Raw genomic sequence first — 11,249 nt, 5'->3', positions numbered from 1 at the left:
GAAGAAAAAGAAAACTCTATTTCCTAAGCACTCCAACAAAGCCATCGAGAAGAGCTATAACTGCTCAATGCCACTTGAACTTCACAAAGCGCATAACACTTGTGCATAGTCACCTTATCAGAAAGTCAAGGCGTTGCCTTTTTTCCTATTTTATATACTTATCTTGTTACTTGCAGTTATTAAAAGAGAAGTCAGTCGAAAAAAAAAATCTGGTGCAAGCAATGGGAACACAATAAAGAAAGAATAATTATCCAATCCTGTGCCCCTGCAGCGCCATATTAACGCCCCTGGACCCCCACCAGCTCTCCCTCCTGCAGCCCTCCTCTTGAAAGATTGCCTGCTCAACCAGTCAGGGATTGGGTGGAAATGACCTCTGCAGCCACTAACTGGCTGAGTGAGTAATCCATCAGCCGACTCTGGTGATGTACCAAGAAGCGGGGGAAAATGAGTTCCAGCGGTGGATCCGGGAGCAGTGATGCAGCCCTCTGAGGGCACGGGGACAGGTAAGTATACTTTTGAAATTATTTTCCACCCTGCCCTCCATTTTTTTAAATGGATTTCTCCTTTAACCTATAAATGTATTGGCTGGTGGTCTAAATCTTAGGGCTGAAACACTTTGTGGTCACCAGTGCAATTTAGGAATACATTAACATACATATTGGGGACAATCTTGCTTTGTCTTTAGAAACTAATCTTGCTAGGACAGCTACTCTATATTATGTTGAATTAGGGGCTTTGCCGTCCAACTAAAGGCCCTATTCCACCAACAGATCTGACGACAGATTATCTGCCAAAGATTTGAAGCCAAACCCAGGAGTGGATTTGAAAAGAGGAGAAATCTCAGGCTTTCCTTTATGACCTGATCTCTGTCTATAGTCTGTTCCTGGGTTTGGCTTCAAATCTTTGGCAGATAATCTGTCGTCAGATCTTTTGGTGGAATAGGGCCTTTAGGCAACATCTGGACAGAGCTTCTGTATTCTCCCTCTGTTTCAATGGCTTTCACCTGTTCTCTGCTCTCTATTTTCCACCCACACACAACAAAAATTATGATATACTAGGCTAACTGTACGTGTGATTGAGATCGAGAAACCACAGTAAGTTGTTAGACCCGCTGGGAACAGAAGACTGTGTGTACAATCTCTAGAGCCTACTTTAAATGAATTCTCACTTTTTAACACCATTTTATTTTTATTTTTTCTCATACAGAGCTTAAATTATAGATAGAGATAAATTAAAAAATTCTGGATGCCTACAGCCATCAGTAGGTGGAGCTCATGAGTTTAATGCATACAGTTTATAAATTAGACATTCTTATAATAAAGTATGCTGTCAGATCCTGAACTCCCTCTATTGGTGGCTGTAGGCATGTAAAAACGTATCATTTAACTCTGTTTGTTCAAGGATTTAGATCCACAACAACATTCTCTAAGGCTATGTTCACACAATGTAAGTTCTGTAGTAATCACAGCCGTTGTTGAAAATCTGCAACAACGGCCGTGATTACTACGGAACTTAAATTGAGCTGCAGCTGAGGGAATCCTAGCCGGAGTGTATACACATTGTATAAACTCCGTCCGGGATCCCTAGCGACGCCACAAAAAACTGACATGCAGGGAACCTGTCAGTGCACACAGTGGAGCGAGCGGCTCGGGCCGCATATTACATTGTGTTCACCGGGGAATTCAGATGCGGGCCCACACTGATGCGCTCAAATCAGAATTCAGCAGCAGTGGAGGTCATCCGGTCAGTACTGCAGTACCGGCCGTTCTGTGACCCGGCAGGGTCACGGAATGGCCGGTGCCTCATGCTGTGGGAACATGGCCTAATACTGATTTATAAAAACTAATTTTAAAAAGTTCATTAGCATAGATTTTTCCACCAAACATTAAATACTGAACCGAGACTTAATTGTATATATTTTTGTGTTTATTTTAGAAGGAATCTTTAAGTCCTTTGCCAATGAAAGCAGGGTTCTCTTCTTACTTTCTTAGACGCGAGGTCATTACATCACTTTTTAGGCATACTACAATAGCAATAACTAAAAACATAGCAAGTGAAAGTAAAGAAATCATGGTGTTCCTTTGTTTCATGCATGACATTGCTTGTGGATTTGGCGAACAGTGCTCCTTCTGGACCTGACTTTCATTAATACACTTCCGCAGTTTGGTTATTTTGCATTGGTTTTGGTATCTCATAGAAGGTGTTGGGACCTCTTGTGGTCTGCACGGTATCATGGCTAATGAATTTAACCTCCCACAATGACAATAACTTTTTATTTTCCTGTTCAGCGTATCTATAATTTCTAGGACACTTCTGTTTTCCGAGGCAGCTGGAGACCTCATGCTACTTGGTGAGGGACAATCATGGACTGTTTTTATACTTTGGTCCTTTTCACACTTGTTCTTCACATCAGTCTTACCAGGTGGAGCGCATACATGGGAGGTTTTTATACTTTGGTCGTTGTCACAGTCATTCTTCTTGCTTGGTGAAGGACATGCATGGAAAGTTTTCATAGTTTGTTTTTTGTTACATTCGTTTTTCACATTGGTCTTAATTGGTGAAGGACATGCATGGAAAGTTTCTATACTTTGGTCTTTGTCACTTTTATTATTTACATTGGTCTTACTTCGTGAGGGACATATATGCAAGGTTTTCATACTTTGGTTTTTGTCACAATCATTCTTCACTTTGGTCTTACTAAGTAAAGGACATGCATGGAAAGTCTCCATACTTTGGTCTTTGTCACTTTTATTCTTTACATTGGTCTTACTTGGTGAAGGACATGGATGGAAAGTCTCCATACTTTGGTTTTTGTCACAGGCATTCTTGACATTGGTCTTACTTGGTGAAGAATATGCATAGAAAGTCTCCATACTTTGGTCTTTTTCACAGCCATTCTTGACATTGGTCTTACTTAGTGATGGACATACATGTATGGTCTTCATACTTTGGTTTTTATCACATTCATTCTTCACATTAATCTTACTAGGTGAAGGACATGCATAGAAAGTATCCCTACTTTGGTCTTTTTTGCATTCATTCTCCGCATTGGTTTTACTTAGTGAAGAACATACAAGTAAAGTCTCCAGATTTGGGTCTTTGTCACATTCATTCTTCACATTGATCTCACTAAGTGAAGAGCATACATGTGAAGTCTCTGTACTTTGGTCTTTGTCACATTCATTCTTCATGTTGGTCTTACTTAGTGAGGGACATACATGGGACATATTTATACTTTGGTCTTTGTCACAATCATTCTTCACCTTGATCTTACTTAGTGAGGAGCGGACATGGACCGTTTCGACACTTTGCTCTTTTTGGCGCCCATCCTCCACATCAGTCTTACTTAGTGACGGACGTATAAAGACAGTTTTGATACTTTGCTCCTTTTCATATCCATTTTCCATGTTGGTCTCACTTAGTGAAGGACGGATATAGACAGTTTTGATACTTTGCTCCTTTTCACTGTCAGTCTTCATGTTGTTTTCACTAGTACTGCGTACTGAAGAGACATTTCCCTCTGCACTTAATCCTTGCGGTCCATGATCGATTTCTTCTCCGTTTGCCACAAGTGAATGTCTATGAGTGTTGCCCAATGATGAAGGAAGGCTTTCACTTTTATGTGTTTTATGTGTTTTATGTGTTTTGGGTGCAAGCAAAAGTGGCATACTGTTGGAGACTAATGGAAGTTTGCAAAATTTGACCATGCTTCCGTTGTCACATCCTATGAGAAAACAGCAGTGTTTTTTAATGATGCCCAAAGACTGCAAAGAAACATCTCTCTTGACCTACAGTATCTGTTTTACTAAAAAAAACAAACAAAAAAAACAGTGTGATTTTCAGCCAATGAATGAGGATTTATAACTGTCAAAACCCATTGATAAGCTGATCAATGAAAAGTTTGCTTGTTTATTGGTTGATCACTGGGCCTATTATGCCTGGCAATTATCATTCTGCTCAACTGATAATGTACAACTTATAAGAAGGAGTAGAAAACCTCTTAAGTGTTTTCTTCTAGGTGTACTGCAGCCCTTGATGATGCCCAATAACTATCTGAATAAAATACAACTAAATCTTTTAGCTTGTGTGGAATTGATAAGGTGAGTTGTTACCTTGGAATTTATGTATATCCTTTCCTTCTTTGTCATGCCTTTCGGTAAATTCAAGACTCATATTTTTCTCGGCAGCTGCATTTAGGCCTTCTGGATGTTCATCATTTTTGCTTGAGGAGCCCACGAGACATCCTACAAAACACGGGTAACTCTCCATTTATCAGTTATCTTCACAGTATTTCATAAAAACAGGTCATAAAGACATATGGAACATAAAGGTCCGGACAGACGGACGTCCGTCTATAAGGACGTATATCTGTCTGTCTATCTATGTATCTTGGTTTATTTATTGCAGCTAATATAGCAGCCATTCGGCACCCCACAATCATGTGTGCGGGGTGTCGATGGGATGACAGAAGCAGTTCTTTCCTTCTGTCCTACTACTTACATGATTTGGTTTCTACTGACTGTGGCATGTAAGAGGTTAATCTGTTAGGATAGCAGTTGTCTACAATCCCCTCCTGCCATTGATCGAGCTGGTGCACAGACTGCATTTGCAATATCTCCATGATGAAATATACATCATGAAGTGGGAACCAGCATGTTGTTGCATTGGTCCATGGAATCAGTGAACTCCTTGTACAGTCTGGAGATACATACCCGATCACTGACAGCACCCACTGTTTGCCATAAGTGAATGTCTATGAGTGTTGCCCAATGATGAAGGAAGGCTTTCACTTTTATGTGTTTTACCACCAGCAAAAGTGGCATACTGTTGGAGACTAATGGAAGTTTGCAAAATTTGACCATGCTTCCGTTGTCACATCCTATGAGAAAACAGGCTTTGGGCTGTCATGACAATAGATCCCAAGGTTCCCAATGATCATATTTTGGGAGCTGTTCCGCCTGCTAAACCACTAATGACACCACCATCAGATTCTTGCATCTGCCTGTATGGAGCTCACCTCATGGGCCCGCTTCATACAAGATATATTAGTACCTTTTGTGTGAAGGCTTTATATATTTTTTAGAAAAAACTTTATTGAATATTTTAAATTTTTACTAGAGAGTTTAAATTGGCAAACACTCATATGACACACTGCAATAGTGAAAGTATGCTGTTCTTATGGCATCTGAGGGGTTAAGTAGCCGCGACTGGAGTTCTCTGATCCCAACCACTGCAGATGGATGTCAGATGTATTATGCCAATGGTGTCAAACTCACCGCCCTCCAGCTGTTGTAAAACTACAATCCCCATCATGCCTGGACAGCCAAAGCATAAGCTTTGGCAGTCCAGGCATGATGGAAATTGTAGTTTTACAACAGCTGGAGGTCAGTGAGAGCCACTGTATTATGCCTTCTGAGCCTGTGCCACAATGTCCCCATACACATTTGCCTTACATGTACAGAGGATGTCGCCAAGGGGGTTATCGCTTTCTACGAAACCTCATGCCTTATAGGCTTATAAAAACAATGCAATAAATTCACACACCCGATAAGATATATGATCACGGTCCTATATAGTCATCTACTTAGTTATCAAACCTTCTGCAAAGCATCAATGGACCATTTGCCCATAGCAACCAATCAGATTCCAGCTTTCGTTTAAAAAAAAAGGACTATAAAAATGAAAGCTTGAATCTGATTGGTTGCTGATCAGTGGGCAACTGCTCCACTAATCCTTTGAACAAGGATTCATATGTTTCCCCCATGATGTCTGAACTGTGCACAGCATATATATATATATTTATTAATAAATACATATGCTTTTATTATTTGTATATTATATGACTACTATATTGACTACTATATATCCACATCCAGAGCCATAACTTGAATCTTCTGGGCCCAGTGTAAATTTTATAGTGGAGCATTCCCGTCTATGTGTGAGTTATAATATAGATGTCTTCTTGTGGCACCAAGGTCATTGGGCCCTCAGGTTCAGGGGGTCCCAGGTGAGGCAGACACATTTGCCCCTTCATACCATAACTCAATCCCTTATCTGCATAGATGTTTCAGGAAGAATGGCCCTAAGCGAACATTATACTGTCTCTGCTAAGAACATAAAAGATCCATCCCCATCTACTAGGATATACTGTTGTTACTTGTACTTTGGGAATCTTTTCTGTTCTCCCTCACGTGACGCACCATGCTTCAGTCTGGTTCTTCTCCATCTAGGCCTCGAGAAGGAATCCCATCATTGCAACTGATGATGTCATAAGATAACATTAGAGTCATCTGAGGCAGACTGGTTGCTATGGATACGTTGCTATGGACTTGTATACTGGCTCGTCAGACATCTCACGTTAGCAGTAATTCAGGCCCTCTGGAATTACACAAAAATCATACATTTTTTTAGAAAAACATGACATTTAGACAATGAATCAGGAGAACCTCAAGGAAACATGGTATCTAAGTTAGTTGAACTCCTTCCTCTACATGGGGCTAATATATGGGCTTCATTTGCTATTGCACAGAATTAGGGCCCTATTCCACCTGACGATTACCGTTCAGATTATCGTTAAATCGTTCAAATCTAAACGATAATCGTTCGGTTGAATAGCAGTTAACGACTAACGACCGAACAAGAAATCGTTGATCGTTTAAAAAGACCTGGAACTATTTTTATCGTTGCTCGTCCGCAAATCGTTTGCATTGAATAAGAAGTTGTTCGGTCGTTCGCAGTAGTGACGAACGCTATAGCGACGACAAGACGACCGCAAGAACGTAACGATTATCTTTCCATGTAAATGGGTGAACGATTTCAGGTCTTTCGTAATAGCGGTCGTTTGGATCGTTTATCGTTAACGATTATGCGAACGATAATTGTCCCGTGGAATAGGGCCCTTACACAGCCCCCCAGGACTATGATTAAGAACAGTTTTGTCCAAAACGCGTCGGTTTTGTGTGGAAGTCAATAAAGAAATAATATTTTTATTGAGCCGGAGAATTCTTTTCCTGTGTGTTACTTGTTCCAGTGCATCTAAGAATCCTGGGATTTCCAACGTGCTTCTCCTTTGATTGGTAGAAATATTGATTGGACAATATTCCTACCCATTTATGAGAAAATCAACAAATTCCCTGCATGGATTCAGACCCAGGGCCCCAGGCAATAATGGTAAACACTGAGCTACCTTGCTGCCCATCTTCTATCCTATACATTTGCTGCTACTTCTAAGTCATCCTCTCTATGAAGGAATTAAAGGGTTTGTCCAACCATTAAAGGGATACTCCAGTGAACCTTTTCTTTTCTTTCAAATGAACTGGTGTCAGAAAGTTATATAGATTTGTAATTTACTTCTATTTAAAAATCTCAAGTCTTCCAGTACTTATCAGCTGCTGTATGTCCTGCGGGAAATGGTGTATTCTTTCCTGTCTGACACAGTGCTCTTTGATGCCACAGAGACACTAGATAGTTCCTGAAACAGACAGAGGTGGCAGCAGAGAGCACTGTGTCAGACTGGAAAGAATACACCACTTCCTTGAGGACATACAGCAGCTGATAAGTATGGGAAGACTTGAGATTTTTAAATAGAAGTCATTTACAAATCTATATAACTTGATTTGAAAAAAAATAAATAATAATAATTCCCGCTGGAGTTCTCCTTTAACACTTTCCTCCTATCCACAGGATGGGGAATAAGTGTATGATTGTAGGGGATACGACCACTGGGACCCCCCCATTGATCTCAAGACTAGAGGTTCCAAAGGAATGACGGTTGCATGTGTGCATTGCCACTCCTTTACTTGTCTGTTGGGGTACCAACCATAGCTGAACTTGGCTAGACAGCGAATAGCGTAGGAGTGCATACATGTGACCCATCACTTTATCCTGATCTGAGGCTAAGGAGCCCTGTTCTAGAGATTATAGGGGATCCCAGTAATCAGACCTCCCACAATAATACATTGATCCCCTATCATAGGGATAAGTGTTGTTGCTTTGGGAAACCAGTTCTACTTTAAGATTTGGGAAGTTTTCTCTGAAGCTCCAGAGTTGTAGAGCAGTCACTTCTGCACATAAGAGGCACTATCATTGAGGTTATATTAAAGTGTGGCACAGTTTAGTTGCAAATGTATCTACCTGTCATCTGGGATGTCTGAAACATAAATTACCCCTCCAAGGATAACATTAGGAATTACAAATGAGAGCATGGTACATGTTAGTTCTCTTGAAGCATCCATAAATGAACTATCATAAAGGTTCTGGGTGATTGATTTTCTGCTAGACTAAATGTGATTTATTTAACGTTCCCATCTGATAAGTGGGTTGTCATAGAGAAGAAAAAAAAATGGAAAAATATGGTAACGGTAACAGTGTCATTTATCTTTATAGTAAGTGTGTCATTTGCAATAATTTATACCAATAGAAAGTCCATCATGGAGTGACAGACTGCAATCCTAAATCACCGACGCGGTTAGCTAGTTACTACGCTGTCAGCTAAGAGCCAAAAAGCGAACTGTACCCTAATACATGGCACCATTCCCATGTGCACAGATAGAGCAGAGATGAGCCTGTCAGATGTGGCAAAGATAAGCTAGTCAGATGACATAGCAAATGCTGATGTTGCCATCGGATGTAATCTGTGGTTTTTCATAGGGCTATAAGTAAAAAATGATATAACAATTAGAGAAGAGCGAACCTGGAGCATGCTCGAGTCCATCCGAACCCGAACTTTCGGCATTTGATTAGCGGTGGCTGCTGAACTTGTGGAAAACATGGATATAGTCATTGGCTGTATTCATGTTTTCCAGACAACCTTAGAGCTTTATCCAAGTTCAGCAGCCCCCGCTAATCAAATACCGAACGTTCGGGTTCGGATCGACTCTAACCCGAACCCGGTTCGCTCATCTCTAATAACGATATATATATAATTACTTAAAGTGAATGTACCATTAGGTATATCACTTTGTGATTCTTACATGAACAGGCCGGCATGGTTCTTTTTTTTAACGGTCGCATGGTATGGTACCAGCCTGGCATAAAGCACTGAGGGCTGACAAAACCCTCACCCCTCTGTGAAATGGCTGTATTAGAATTAATAGAGCCACATCACAGGGCCTATCCTCCAAAATGTCCGCCGCGAGAGGTCGGATGGTTTGGACAGTGGGGAGTGAACACATCAGCCTGTGAGCTTATCCTGTTGTCCTGTATGAGAAGCCTAATACATTTTGAATTCAAGGTTGATGCCATTGTGAGTATATGCTCTTGGTGCAGCAGGAAACAAGATATCAAGCGTCATAAAAAAGGTATTTATCGTACATTTTTTTACACATCTTTTGAATGGTAGTGAGGGGAGGGAAGATAGCCACACTGGGGAGCGGCGGGCCAGCCCCCAGTGCTTCATGCTGGGCCGGTGCTCGGGAATAGACGGTCTGTTCCTGTAAAAAACACAAAGCAATGTACCTAGTGGTACATTCACTTTAATAATCCCAAAGTGGAAGAACATGCACAGGATAAATGTTTAATGTAATTAGTAGAGATGTGCGAACCTTTGAACATGCTCAGATTCGTCCAAACCCAAGGGTGCGCCATTTGATTACCAGTGGCTGAAGAAGTTTAATGCAGCCCTATGGAGTCCTAGAATACATGGATACGGCAATAGGCTATATTCATGTTTTCTATGACTCCCTAGGGCTGCATGTAACTTCTTCATCTACCATTAATCAGATGCAAAGCATTCGGGTTCAGAAGCGTGGTTGGGGGTTCGCTCATTACTACTTTCCTACTGTATGACTTTCCCCATAAATGCAGATCATCAGGGTCACAAGGAGACTTGTGGGAAGTGGGGACATAGCTGAAGGCCTTATTCACGCACTTTTTAGTGGCATTTTTGATAAAACTGCCTCTGTTCATTCCTATGGAGCGATAAAAAGATCCGAGTACCCTTGAAGTGCGTCTCTTTCCGTCATAGGAATAAAAAAAGAAATGGGTCACATGCCATACCCGCGGCTCTATTCATAATACAGAAGCCGGGACCCGATACGGACGTCTAGATAGCGAGATGGCCGCTTTTGTCCCATATGTCCCCGAAGTGGGAACATAGCTCGAGGCCTTGTTCATGCACTTTTTTGGTAGATAAAACTGGCTCTGAAAGTAAAATGTTTTATTTTGTGCTTTCTTTTGCCAGTTTGTATGGCATAATTTCCAGAATATTATGTTTGCGTTTTTTGGTATCATTTTTTTCTGTGCCATTTTTTCCCTGTACAATTCATGTCCTATATTGATCATGTGATTGAAGGATTTTTTGGAACAACAAAAACAAACATTTAGGGGGCATCACACATTCCAGGTACGGGGCCATAAATCCGGAGGATGTGCCACGGAACGGAATTCGGAGATTGCTACATTGTCATTCATTACAATGCTACTGTACACAGCTGTACTGACACGCAGTTTCTGAGCTCCCAGCATCATAAAGAAAGATAATGCCAGAAACTCTGAATTCTGTTCTGTATTTACGAACCATGAACAGAACTTCCTAATTCCCCCTTACACATGCATCTTTTAAGCAGGAAAAAAAATAAATAAAGGTCTGCAAGATGAAGGGAAAAAATGCCACAAACTTCCTGAAACAATACCCACCTAAAGCACAAAGAAAATTGAATAAAAGGAAGATTTTTATTAAAGGGGTATTCCAGGAAAATTTTACTTTTCCCCTTTCCTTAGGATAGGGAAAAAGTAGAAGATCCCGGGTGGTCTAACTTCTGTACCCCTGCCGATCTCCGTATCGGGCCCCGACTCCTGTATAATAAATAGATCCGCATGCGACCCGTAGCTCCATTCATTCCTATGGAGTGACGGAAAGAGCCAAGTACGCCGTTACTTAGAAATGAATAGAGCCGCTGGTCACCTGCCATACCCACGGCTCTATTCATTATACAGAAGCCAGGGCCCGATACGGAGATAAACTATATTTAACATGTATTCTATTTGGGATTTGGCGCACAGTTCTGTTGTGGCCTCAGACATGCGCATTGACTGAATCCAGCAGAGTGGAGGGGGAGATTGTCATATTAGAGCAGAGTATGAAATTCCCCCAAAAAGCATACCAGAGATGAAAAAAAATGCCCCTGAAAAAAACATTGTAATGGTGCGTTCACACCTACAGGATCTGCAGCTGATTTTCTGCAGCAGATTTCATTTAAATAACTGAACACAGCATCAAATCTGCTGCAGATCCTGTAGGTGTGAACGCA

At 41.1% G+C, this 11,249-nt stretch overlaps 1 protein-coding gene across 4 annotated transcripts; it reads right to left on the bottom strand.

The window, feature by feature from the left end:
• Positions 1 to 1,904: 1,904 nt before the first annotated feature.
• Positions 1,905 to 6,302, bottom strand: LOC138784352 (putative protein FAM47C). Of its 4 annotated transcripts, none has more exons than XM_069959876.1 (3): positions 6,158 to 6,302; positions 4,113 to 4,244; positions 1,905 to 3,724 (listed from the first exon to the last, which is right to left on the bottom strand). In XM_069959876.1, exons 1-3 carry the CDS (start codon positions 6,201 to 6,203, stop codon positions 1,980 to 1,982), a joined length of 1,923 nt encoding a protein of 640 aa, XP_069815977.1. In that variant the 5' UTR covers positions 6,204 to 6,302; the 3' UTR covers positions 1,905 to 1,979. The 4 variants fall into 4 exon arrangements, with proteins under 4 accessions (XP_069815977.1, XP_069815978.1, XP_069815980.1 ...); XM_069959877.1 differs by having other exon boundaries at positions 6,164 to 6,302; XM_069959879.1 differs by having other exon boundaries at positions 6,201 to 6,299.
• Positions 6,303 to 11,249: the final 4,947 nt, after the last annotated feature.

Source organism: Dendropsophus ebraccatus, chromosome 2, assembly GCF_027789765.1.
Source record: "Dendropsophus ebraccatus isolate aDenEbr1 chromosome 2, aDenEbr1.pat, whole genome shotgun sequence".
Taxonomy (NCBI): domain Eukaryota; kingdom Metazoa; phylum Chordata; class Amphibia; order Anura; family Hylidae; genus Dendropsophus; species Dendropsophus ebraccatus.
This window is presented reverse-complemented; position numbering and strand designations above follow the sequence as displayed.